We start from the raw sequence: 13,122 nt of genomic DNA, 5'->3' as shown, positions 1-13,122 counted from the left end.
GGGGGAGAAGAAAGGGGGGGTTGGCGGGAGGGGAATTCCTAAGGAATCACTCAAGACAGCCCAGCCCTGCCGTCTGCAGCAGCAGGATCAACATTCCTTGAATTTGATTCCTATTCTGCTCCAAACGCACGGAATGTGCGTGAGTGTGAAGAAAAAAAAAAAAAGGTGTATGGGGGGGGGACGAGTGAGAGCGCGAGAAAGAAAGAGCGAGCGCGAGCCCGCGCGTCTTCTGAAGTCGCGCTTTCTCTCTCGGGGTGGAATGGGGGGGGGCCACTAGCCTGATTTGGTTCAACACTTTTCCTCATCACATCTGGGGGACAGCTACCTCTAGGCACCAACTTGGCTGCCTCTCGAAGCTGCTTTTTGGTAGTTAGAAACAAAACACAAACCCAGGCCCCCTCAGCTGTTAGGCACCTTCCCAAGCCCTATGATTTCACTGGGCGGAGAAATTAATTTGGAGCCCAGGAGAGCGGGAGGGGATTGTCAAACCATGATCCCACCTAATCTTAAAATTCGCCTCGGATACACTCTAACCAAATCGAATTATCTCTTGCCAGCATACTTTACATTCTGCAAATTTCCTCTGTCCCGAATTCCTGCCATCCAATCTGCTTAGGTCTCCGATGAATTTGCGGGAACATCTCAAGAGGAGGGGGCGGGGAGAGGGTTGAACCCCCTATGTGAGCTCCCTACAGCCTGCATAAGACTGGGTCTCAACAGAATTCGTTCACCGGTAGGGCCCCAGAAAGTGTCATCTCCTAGATGGTGGGAAGATCCGTATTTTCAATGGTTTTGCCTATTTAGTATAAGAATTTGCTCTTTTTTATTTCTAAGGGTGTAGTTATTTGCAATGTGGTCCAAATGAGGCCAAGGACTTGGGTCCGAATCCAGAACCCAGCAGTACCAGACTCCCCCCAGTTGTCTAACACAAGCGCGCGCGCACGCACACACACACACACACACACACGCACGCGCGCGCACCATGAACACAGATGCACTCCTCACCTTGGCCAGCTGTGGCGCCAGCGCAGCCCCTGGCTCCCCGACGCCAGACTGTTGCGCCAGGGAGCGCTGGGTGGAAGAGTGTGAGGGCTCGCAGCGCGCATTCCCGCAGCGGGCCACAACCACCTGCAAAACCGGCCTCCCGCGCCGGCCTGTCAGCCGGTGGCGGAGTGGGCGGGTTAGGGGGCCAGGGCTTTAAATGTTGCTACTTGGCACACGGCTCTGTGGGTTGGGGAACAAGACGAAGAGAGTTGTTTCTTGGGCTCCCAGGGGCCCTCGGCCAATCTTGCGTTTCTCGAAAGATCTGCGCAACGAGAAGCTGAGTGGGCTTCGCCCAGCCCAGACTCGACACTGCGGGAAAAGAATCATAGAGCCCTTACAGACGCGCGATCCTGCTCCACGCGTCCCGCTTTGTAAAGCCCGCAGACCGAGGGCACTAGCAAATTCCTGAGTCGAGCGGTAACCCTGGGTTTCCACAGTTTGGACAGGGGAGTCTCCCCGGAGTTCCCTGGCTCGGGTCCCGCACAACCCAGGCCTGAATCAGCGTCTAGGCTATTTAGGAGCTACTCCCACGTAACTCAGCGCTGGCAACGCCACCTTGCATGGCGGGGGAGGGGCGGGGAGGTAGTGTTTCAGCCCCCAAGGGGCAGCATTTCTGAGGGGATTCCCCCTACAGGCAAGACGCAACCGCAGCCCAAACAATACAACGTAAAACACACAGACACACACTGCACCAAGGTGTCTGCGCGCTACGTTTGCCGGCTGCCTGGGGATGAACGGTTAGTACAAGGGTCGGAGCGGAGGGGGCGCTTGGCAATATGAGGGTGGTCATTTGACCAGCGCCCCTACGTCCCCCTCCCAGCAACCCCCTTCTCCCTTTTGGCAACACCGCCCCCAGGCGCTGAGGCACCTCTACTACAGCGGGGCACTCCTTCCCTCCCAAATAACCTTATTTGTAATTCACCAGTGGCCTTGGACGTCTCTGGATAAAGAACTGTGAAAAGGGGGAGGGGCGGGGGGCGCGGGATAGTAGCACCTTTAAGGAAATGTTTGGGAGATTGGCGGAGCCTTGAGGCTCTTGTGTGGGCAGCCACCTGTTTCCACCGATGTGCAAAGCTGGGACTTCCCGGGAACCCTCCCTGTGTGGCAAAGCTGACTCAGGTAAGCAAACCCTCATTGGTTCAGAACATGACCCTCCCCCAAATTAGCCAGTCATCTACAACTTAGTGTACAGGACAGGCCTCTGTCCTGGCTGCACTCTGATAGTGATTACACACCCTGTAATCAAGGGGGTCATCAAGAACATGCACGAGGTAAAGCGTGAGTAAGCAGAGACAACCTTCCCACCTTCTGGCAACCCACACCTTCGTTCCTGTCAGCTACATCATCTTGGAACTGGATTTATCATATGGGTTGTGTACCAGATGCACAATTACAACGGTAATCGTAGCAGTTACAATTAACATGTGTATCGAGTAAGGTATATAGGAACTCTGGGACATGAAATACCAAGCGATTCGAGTACAGTAGGCTTGGTAAGAAAAACTTTTGGAGGAGGTGAGTTTTGAGCAGGTTTTAGAGGAAGGGAGGGACTCAGATTGAAGACTGCAGTGCAGGTGGGGGCTCTGACGGGGGCGGGGACTAGGCTGTATCTAGAAGGGTGCAGACAGCAAATACTTGGGCACTTCTAGAGCTGAGCAGCCAGGTCGTCAGGAATCTGGGGTGGAGGTGGGGCACTGCAGAGAGGGAGGGCTGCAGTAGCTCTGCAGGGAGGCTGCTGGGGGCGGAAGGGGGGCAGGCGATGCCAATGACCGGATTTCAGACTCTCCCACTGCTGTTGGTTGCAGGGGTGGTGGTTGTTGTTTCAACAGAAATATACTGGGCGCCGAGTAGACAGGCCAGTGAGAGACGCTGGGGTTGTGTGGTAGCAGTTGACCAGAAGGCTTTTAGTTCTGGGGACCCCTCAGGTGTGCCCTATTTTAAAAAATCAATTCTACCAACATAGCTTATATTTATTCATACGATTCCCCCACCCCTTTTTGATTAGAAGGGAAGCAATTCTGATATGTTGCCTCTTGTTTATTCAACAAGTATTGACTGCTCTCTGAGTATCAAACACCATGATAGGCACTGTTTTCAAGTACCTCCTGCTTTATTTCAGCGCCTCACGGTATCGGCCAGAGGTTTTCGAAAGGTTTACTAACTCAACAAAATCGGAATCAGATGTTCCTGCGTTCGTGGGAACATCTAAGGCAGGCCCCAAATTGTACCGTAATAAGAATAGGGCTTCCTTCTAAAATGAAACAACCACTGGGAAAATGTCCTAAACAGACACCATGAGCTACCTTTTAGTAGCCTGGACCACACATTCAGAGAACGGGTGTGTCTCGCTCCAAGTAGATGTGACTTGTAAGTCGAATTGACACTAAAGGTAAATGGAGAGGTGATTCTGCATGTTTTAAAAGCATTCGCCCCAGGGTTCCTTAAAATGGTCAACTTCCCAGGTGCAACTAGAAATAATCTCATCTTACACAATTACAGCCCTTATAGTGTAAAGTAGGGGGTGACTTGTGGGAGGGTGTGAGGGGGACAGAGAATAGATATTCAACTAGTGATGAGAGAGTTTTCTTAGGAATTTTCAAAGTAAATCCTATCTGGAAGCAAGACCCCTGTAAATCTGTGGGATCTTTGCCCAGGTTTCTCAACTGACTGGATTTTCAACTCAGGTTCTAAAGCAGGGGGAAAAAAATAGATTTTCAAATGACACCATGTGGTTTGCTGAGTCACTTCTCTGACCTGGCTCCTGTGCTTGTAAGAGCTTAGAGTGATATTTGCAAAGGAGACCCAAGAGCTGTGAATAGGATTTAAAGCCACTTGGCAGGGAAAGAGCAGGCGAGTGATACCGAAAAAAATTAAAAAGACCATACACACACTCCCCTGATTTAGTCTCTAAAGTTGATATGTTTTCTGGGTGAGGTGTTGAGCCACTTTCGGTGTCACAAAGATACCCTTGGTGTCTCCAGATGTTCCCTCACAGTCTTTTGCTAGTTTGAGGCAGGGAGGGCTAAGATGGGGTGAGTGACAGAGGAGAAGGCAGGTGGAATGGGAGGCGATGCTGGTAGGTTTAGGTTAGAGCCCCTCTGTGGAAACAACTTGCAGGTTCATTGAGAAGCATCCGTCATCAAATAGACTCAGGGACCCTGGTTTAGACACTCACGTAGGGCCCCTCAAGATGCCGACGAACGGTAACTATCCTTCAGGTGAACAGGAAATAAATCCTGGCCCCCCTCTCCCCGCCCCCACTCCTCCAGGCCCTCTCTCTCAGCCCTGCTCCGGGTGTTTCCACTAGTCAGCCTGCCATCTGCATCCCAAATAGCCATCTCTCTCGAAGGGCCCTGATGCCACAGGTGTCGCTAGTGGTCCTTTATGCTCTTCCCCGTGGAGGCTGGACTCAGGCCCCACTGGAGAGGAGACTCATCTCCCAACTTTCCCTACCTCTGCTCCCAGGGCGAGGTCTGGCGCTTAAGTCCGTGGGTGCCTATAAACGCTCCAGCCACTTCTACATTTCAATGTGAAATAGTCTCAGAACGGGATCGCATTAGAAATGACCCTGATGAGTCATGTCCCTCACTTTCCAGGCTGACGTCAGGGGAGACCGCCAGCCCCTCCCACCTCCCTTGGAGCCCTCGGCAGGGCCGCACTGGGGAAGACGAAATGGGTGGTGGAGCGAACCCAGGGTGGGACTCCTGGCCCTTTGCATCCACACCAGGAGGGCAGATCGGCTGGGGGCTGCGCGGCCCGCCACAGCCCTTCTCTCCCCCCACCTGGCCTCTGGGTCTCGCTGGCTGTCTCGCCTCCCTCCCCCTTCCTTCATCCCCTCTCCCCTCCCTCCCAGTGGTGCAGTCTGGGCGGCTTCAAAGGCGGCTGTTGCCTTGAGGCTGCAGTGAGGCCTCTCAGAATGATGGGGTCCTGGGAGCAGATTCTAGTGGCCTCTTTAGGCCCATAAATGCCACTCAAGCCATCTGGGTGGGAGACCCCATCATAAGGCTCCCCGCTGCTTCATCCTTCTCACTAGAGAATGGACTCTCCTACCACGCCCCCCACCCCCCGTTTGCTTCTATTTACATAACTCCTAGGTGGGAACTCATGCCTGGTATTTCCTGATGAGAGCCCCTTCCCCAGGCCAGAGGAACGCAGGCGGAGTGTGCAGCGGTGCTCGATTCCTTTGAAAAAAAAAATTAAATTCAAAAGCGAGTCTAGATACCATTTTTCTATCTGACTTAATAAGCCTGTTTTCAAAAAAAAATATTGGTTTGCGCTATCATGTCTGATAAGCACTGAGTAGGAGAACGGGTTTCTTGTCATTTATATTTATGTCACCCTCACATAAGCCTAAATGTGTGTAAGTCATAATCTTCCCCATCTACCTCCTCCGATACATATCTTTGTGGACTCATGGCCTCCAAACACTTACTTTATTACACACATTTGTTATGTGACAGATCTTGCCAACACACCATTTTAAAGTTTATATATGAGGTGGCAAATGTCAGAAATAAATGAAAAAAAATCCCAGTACCTGGCTTGGTTGTGATATTTACACTGAAAATGAAATTTCCTATCTCCAGCTTATGAAAAAACCCCTCTCGGTCGCATACTGGCTTTAAAATATTTTCATTTAATGCCTCCACAGGCACACTTCCCATCATATGCCTTATAATTTGGCCTAAAAAAAAACTACTCTACTAAGTGGGTATGACACATCTTTTCTAGAATGCCGAAAGCACAAAAATTTGCTTTTGTTTTGTTTTTATGCAACTGGTAAGATTTCTTCTGTTGTTCATTTTCAAACTGGAAATATGTTTTTTTTTATTGTAAACGTGACACTTAATGATGGCAAAAAAACTGAAGCCCCATCCCTTCTCTGTAATTCCACTCCCCAGAGATAACCCCAGCTACCAGTTGGAGTAGGAAAGGAAGACCTTCCTAATGATTTTTCCTTTAAGTACATTCCTTCTCCGGCCGAAATGAGCAATTTCAGTTTCTCTGTGTGCTTTCAGGAGCCTTCAATCGAAGGAAACGAAACTCCATCTATGTCACAGTGACTTTGCTCATTGTGTCCGTGTTGATTCTCACGGTGGGCCTTGCCGCCACCACCAGGACCCAGAATGTGACTGTCGGAGGTTATTACCCCGGAGTTATTGTAAGTATAAAAGGCATAGGTAGGTCTCGGTGGCTTTCTGGCTACGTCTTTCAGGTTCTACTCTGATGGTTTCCAATTCTGCTCGAGTTTCTAGTGTTTGCTCACTTTTCCTCCTTGATGTTTCCCTATATGTATTTAGAGAGTCAACTCTGGGCCCATTAAGAAGAGCACTGGACTGAGAATCAGAAGAATCCAGGCTCTGTCCCTAATTAGCAGTGTGATCCTGAGCAAGTCACCTCATTCTTTAGGACCTTGGTTTTCTGGTGTAGGAGACGTTACTAACTAGCAGTGTTAGCCTTAGTCTGAAGTCCTTTTCTCTGGGGGCATCTGCTTTCCTATATATAACAGGGGTCACCTGGTCTTCCCTGGAATCTGAGGACAGCTTGATGCTCTATGACCAACAGCACTGATCTCCAAAGTGATCCTGTCAGGAAAGATATGTGGAATATTTACTTTCAGAAAGTGTGTATTCATTTTTAAGTTTTATGCATGTTCATAAAACAGACAAAAATGGAAGTTCGAAGATTAGATTAAAAACAATAATTTTTAGTACTTTCATACTAACACTAAAATTTCAAAGAATGAAATGCACTTCTCACGAAGTCTGTCATGAAAGGTAGTGGCTATAAATCCTTGTTTGAAATAGCCCACTAGATAATTTTAAATGTTTTGGGCTGACTTATCAGATATGATTAAATTATCATTGGCATCATTTAAAGATTTTTTAAAATCTGAGTATAGTTGACACACTGTGTTACTTTCAGGTGTACAGCATAGCGATTCAACGTCTCCACATTGTGCTGCGCTCACCACAAGCGTAGCTGCCGTCTGTCACCATGCAAGGTGGCATCATTGTGTTTGAATGTTGATCCCACAGTGTAGCCAACAAAAAGCTCATCCTGGGAGATGCGTCAACTCCGCCATGTTCTTGTGGCTCGCTTCTGCTTACATGATTCCGGTAATCTTCAATTTGCGGTTTCTCACCAGGAGGCTTTCCAAAGCCCTTGCCCATTTTGTAGGGACTGGTGTCATTTAACTAGATCACACAATCCGGGCACACATGAAATGCCCCGCCATCAACATCAACCGGTTGCTGCTTGGATCTTGCTTTCGTCCCCGCAAGACTGCCCACCTTGTCATCTCACACGGGGAGAGGGCGCTAGTGACAGTTTGTTTATTGAATATTTGCAATGCTTAATTTCTTTCCTACTATTTTAGATAAACAATAAATAGGAAACGAGTTCGGATAGTTTCTTCCATAGATCAGTGGTTTGTTTTAGCCATTCATCCCCAGGGCGCATGCAATCCACTCTGGAAACCACTGAATTCTTAACATACAAAACCTCATTTTATATCCAATCGTCGTGTTGTATACTTTAAACACATACCATTTTATTTGCCATTTATACCTCAATAAATCTGGGAAAAAGAAAAACAAAAACAAACATGAACCTCGCTCGAATCTACGCACACTGCTGTTGAACCCAAAAGCCTAACTCGAGAGATTGGATCATCTTTCATTATCAATTGTATGATTTCGCCATTATACTTTGTAAGTCACAGTAGGGAGCAGGAAGTAAGTTTAGGATGATTCTTTTTTTTTTTTTTTTTGATATAGCAAAGAGGTCAGATATATTTGTGTTGTTGGTTTGTTTGTTTGTTTGTTTTTTGGAGACGTGGGGTTGGAGAGAGAAGTCAAGGGAGAGGAAAAGATGGTTGCATTTGACAAGCCGGCCTGCGAGTGACCAAGCCTGACGCGGGTTGCCTAGGCCCGGGCTCCACAGTCAGCCTCCTCAACAGCCCTGGCTAGCCAGACTCCCACCTCCCAGGAGCTGCAGGCAGCCCAGGAAGTTCTTGCCCGGCTCCCAAGCCGGCGGGGCTCCCTCCAGCTAACAGCAGGTGTCCCACAGACAGCATTCAGGGCCCTCAGTTAAGCATGTGACACGAGAACTCACCCAGTCCACTTCCTGTGGTGAGGCAAGAAAAGCAGTTGTCAGCAGAATTGGGTTTTATTTTTAAACACAAGCAAGGGGGGGGTTGGTGAGGAGGAAAGGGGAGGTAAGATTGCACTTTGGTGGCTTGGAAAGGCAATTTATAGGGTCTGTCTGCGTGCTTCAGATAGCTGCATTTGGTAAAGTATTTCTGACGAAGGAGCAAGGGCTCAAGCCAAGATTCAGACCCTCCGTGGGTGAGGAAAAGGTATTTTCCATGTCGTTTAAGAGGAGGAACTATTCTAGAATGGTGGCTGTGGACCTTCTCTGTAGAATAGGGGCCCCGTGGGTGACTAGGTTGGAATACATTAACAAAGGATGGGGGGCATGTGGTTGTTATTCGGGTTCCTGATATTCAGCTAGCCAGGAAGCTGAAGCAGTGGGGGCTTGTGTCTGCATGTGTCTCACTAAAAGCTAATATGAAAATGTGAAGAGGAGAACCATCCCTGAAGGACAGTGTGCCCCATGGTTTAACCTTCAGAAATGTGCTCTTGGAGTTCCTGTAGATTGCTTCTTTAAAATGGGTTTTAACCATCGAAAGCGAATGGGGATGATTGCAGATTGAAAAGCGGAAAAATGCATTTGGGTTTAGAGATCAGATCGCTTTGTAACAAATACAGTAACGCGCCAGACCTGAGAAATCCAGATTTATCCGGGAATGGGGTGCTTTCGCTAATTGAATCGTTCGGTTGTTAGAGAGATAGATACTATATAAACTCTAAGCCAATGGCTTCCCAACCTTGGTGTGCGTAAGAATGACCTGGTGAAGCTGGGGAAAATGCAGACCTCAGCTCCCTACCCACCCAGAGATTCTGATCCAGCAAGTTCAGGGAGGGCCCAGGAGCCTGAGTTTCCCTGTGATGAGCTAACTTCCGATTGAAAAAGTAATACAAATTGAATCTGCATTTTAATAAATAACCCAGGAGAACCTAATTCAAGTCAACCAGCAACCACCTGGAGAACTAAAACCCAAGAAATAAAATATGCTCAGCGATAAAACCAGAAGTGAACAGAGTGTGGCATTTTAAGATTCCACACTGGCAGACTGGTCACTTGGAATATAAGTGATCCTTGTATAGAAATGTGAAAATTTTCAGGCTACTTGGAACTCTGCTGTTTTGGGGTTAACTCCAAAAAAAACACAAAGAAACAAACAAACCAGAATCATCCTAAACTTCCTTCCTGTTCTCTCCAACTTATTTGCTGGTTAAATGTGTTAACAGTACGTGAGAATTTAAAATTTCCAAACAGACAAATTAGGGAACAGTTATTAGATTAAAAGAAGAATTACCATACATACAATCCATTTAAATATTGAGATCTCAGGCATTTTAAAATATAATTATATTTGCACAGCTCAAATTCACGTGAAAGTTTTCTGGGGCATATTTATTTTGCCAAGCGAGATGCCCTTGTACAGCGAGGTGCACGATAATTGAGCATAAGCTACTCTCTCTGAACTAGAATGTGATACCATCATCGTAAGACACACGTACACACATGCATCTTTAAAGATGTGCTAATCCGTACACTCTGAACTCTGCAATTTTTAAAAAATGAAAACTGATAAAGAAAGACAAACTGGCTTAGGATTTTTACCATCCTTGAATGTTCGAGACGTATTCCATTGCAGAAGAGTTGTTGGTGAGCTTTCTGCACCGGAGGCCTAAAAAAACAAGAGGCTCGGTTGTGGTTATATAAAGCTGAGAAGGCCAGGAGAGAGAGCTGGCTCCTTCTCTCTAACACTTTAACCTTAGATCCAGGAGAATGAGGCCTTTAAATGTGTTTCCCCAGCAACCCACAAGATGGGGTCGGCGACCTGATCAGCGTGGAAATCTTTTCATTCTTGCACCCTCTCCCCAGCTGTTGTACTGCTAAGGCCCATACCAGTCTGGGTTTTCTTCCAGGAAAAAAAATAAAAAATAAGAGTTTCAGTCCCTTTTGTAAGGTGGCGGGGTGTGTGTGAGCTAATTGAAAAATTGTATCAGAGATACCGTGTGATAGTAGGAGACTGAGACAACAGGGATTGTTCGAGGCAATAGCCCAGAAGCTTCCTTTAGGTCACGTGTGGCTTCAGCGTCACATATGAAGATTCTTGATAAATCCAACCAAGTTGAGATTAAAGAATCGACTGCTAAGGAAAATACGGAGCTCTGGAAAGTGGGATTTTGTGGTTTATTGTGAATTGGGCAGAAATTTTGTCCACCTCTTGTTGAAAATATTTCTAAAATATAAGCTCATTCTAAAATAAATTTCCTACCTTAGGAAGTACATTTCAAAGATGTACATTTCAAAGATGATGAGACTCGAATCCAGATTTACTAAATCAGACGTCTACTGCCATGAAGTTCTAACTTTCATTGGCTCCCTGTTGCCTCCTTAGCTTTGTCATTCAGGGCTCACTGAAGATGCCCTTGGCCTGGTCTCCCATTCCCGAAATTGTCAGTTCCTGGCCCTGAACACGACTTGGGTTTTTCTGCCTTGCTGCTGTGATTTTCATCGCTCACCCCGGTCTGAAATGTCCTCCTTGCGCTCTCTTTGTTGATCCAAATGCTCTGTTCTATCCCAACTTAAAGACGTGGCTGGGACGTTTTTCAACTGCGGGGGTCCACAGTGGTATCTACCATCTTTGAACTCCCTCCCATAGATTTCTCCTACTCGTGGTTCCTGGAAAATACTTCCATTCTCCTTTGCGGTATCTGTTGGGCCATATTCTTTGACTTTGTTTATCCAGGTCCACCATCCCTTATCTGAATCCTTGGGCCAGATGTGTTTGAGAATTTAGACTTCTTTTTTTTTTTTAATTATTTTAGAAAGATAATACGGTGCATATGTTACATTATCTAACATCCCAGCGGGGTCTTGAGAAAAACCCCATAACCAGCTCCTTCATATTTCTCTAATAAACTGTGAATTTTTATACTAAAGTGGATAAAGATTATAAAATATTCTCACATCAGTTCAAGGTTTTGCCACCAAGTTAGTTACCAAAAAAAAATAAAAAGCCTTTTGGTTTTAACAGCTTTGTGGATTTCAGGATTATGAAGGCATTGTGGACCAGTTTACCTAATTATAGCTTCTTGAGTCTGAGTCTCATTGGTCGTGGTATCATATCCCCCCCCCCCATACTTCTGGCCTCCACATCACAGATCTAGCACAGGGCCTGCTGTAGAGTAGATGTCCAATCACCATCCTTCTGAGTGTCGGTGCTGGGTGTCTGCGGCCGTGGATGGGAATCAGCATAAGTTACGGGGCCCAGTCCAAAAAGAGCCCTTAAATCTGACTTTGGTTTCTAATGATCTGACTTTTTCTTCAATGAGTGGACGGCAGCCAAAACAAAGCAAATCGGTTATTTATTCAGGTAATGGGGAATCAAGATGGAGGTCCAAAGGTCTGCACTTCCCATGATTCCATGCAGTTCTCGAGGGGTGGCCACAGAGCTTACCTTTCTGGGGCCTCAGGAGAGAAAACAGTTGATTAGAAGCCACTGCCCACTTTCAGGAAATTCTGTTGATTTGTCCTTTTTTATTTTCAACCCTGCAGCTCTTCCTCAAATAGGACTTTTCACTCCATCCTTGCAGAGACCTTCTTTCCTGGAGAAGGAGGGGCAGTGATGAAGGTCACTATTCTACTGACATACCACAAATGCAGCACAGTGTGGCTGAAGGAACACCAGTTGTTGGTCAGGGGACCTCTGGACTAGTCCCGGCCCTGTCAATAACTTGCCATAAGCGGGGATAAGTCCATACAGTTCTCTAGGGCACCATTTTCCTGTCTGTCAAATGGGCATGGTATCAGCTCCATTAAACTTCATAGCGTTACTGTGACTGAAACGGAGCGCGCATGCTTCTTTAAATTAAAATGCTCTTCAAATGTACGGTAGTTTTAGCAACACTGGTGAGTTCATCAACCTGTCGTCCAGCCATGACGCAAAAGATACTAGTTCCCTACCTGGTGAACTCTACCTATCTTTGACTCCGTGTTAAAGCGTCTCCCCCTCTGTGAAATCTTAGAACTACCATTTATTGAGCATCCTACTTGATGCAAGTCACACTACACACTTTATTTTTTTATTTTTATTTATTGGAAAGAGAGAGAGAGACAGAGAGAGCAGGAGCAGGGAGGAGAGGGAGAAGGAGCTCCATGCCTAGCAGGGAGCCCGATCATGACCTGAGCCCAAGACAGACGCTTAACCGCCTGAGCTACCCAGGCGGCCCCCATACACTTTATTTAAAAAAATTTTTTTCAAGATTTTATTTATTTATTTATGTATTTGACAGAGAGAGAGAGAGCGCGCACAAGCAGGGAGAGTGGCAGGCAGAGGGAGAAGCAGGCTCCCCGCTGAGCAGGGAGATGTACCTGCCACTCCCCTTGGCCCATTTGGCTCACCCCCACCCTCCTCCCTCTGGCAACCATCAGTTTGCGCTCTGTATTAATAGGTCTGATCCTGCTTTTTCTTTGTTTGTTCATTCATTTGTTCAGTTTTTTCAGATTTTGCATAGAAGTGGAATCATATGGTATCTGTCTTTCTCTGTCTGACTTACTTCACTTAGCATCATACCCTCCGGGTCCATCCACGTTGCCACAAATGGCCAGAGCTCATCCTTTTGTGGCTGAGTAGTATTCCATTGCGTACATATATACACCACAGCTTCCTTATCTATTCTTCTATCAGTGGACGCCTAGGTTGCTTCCTTATCTTGGCTATTCTAAATCATGCTGCAATAAATGTAGGGGTGCATAGATCTTTTTGAATTAGTGTTTTCGTTTTTGGGGGGTCAATACCCAGTAGAAGTCACACTACATCCTTTATCTCATTTCATCCTCACGGCAGCCCTGTGTGGTAATTCCCATTGTGATTCCTATTGTATAGATGGGGAAACTGACGCACAGAGTGGGTAAGGGACTAGCCCAAGGTCACACAGT

At 46.9% G+C, this 13,122-nt stretch overlaps 1 protein-coding gene across 4 annotated transcripts in view; it reads left to right on the top strand.

The window, feature by feature from the left end:
• TMEM255A (transmembrane protein 255A) overlaps nucleotides 1–13,122 on the top strand; it is a 50,556-nt gene that overhangs the window by 1,070 nt on the left and 36,364 nt on the right. For all 4 annotated transcript variants that reach the window (XM_034649898.1, XM_034649897.1, XM_034649896.1 and 1 more), the window contains exon 2: nucleotides 6,063–6,205. In XM_034649898.1, the coding sequence (XP_034505789.1) occupies nucleotides 6,063–6,205 (143 nt within the window). The remainder of the gene's footprint in view (nucleotides 1–6,062; nucleotides 6,206–13,122) is intronic.

Source organism: Ailuropoda melanoleuca, chromosome X, assembly GCF_002007445.2.
Source record: "Ailuropoda melanoleuca isolate Jingjing chromosome X, ASM200744v2, whole genome shotgun sequence".
NCBI classification, from domain to species: Eukaryota; Metazoa; Chordata; class Mammalia; order Carnivora; family Ursidae; genus Ailuropoda; species Ailuropoda melanoleuca.
Note: the sequence above shows the minus strand (reverse complement) of the source record. Positions and strands in the feature narration are given on the sequence as shown.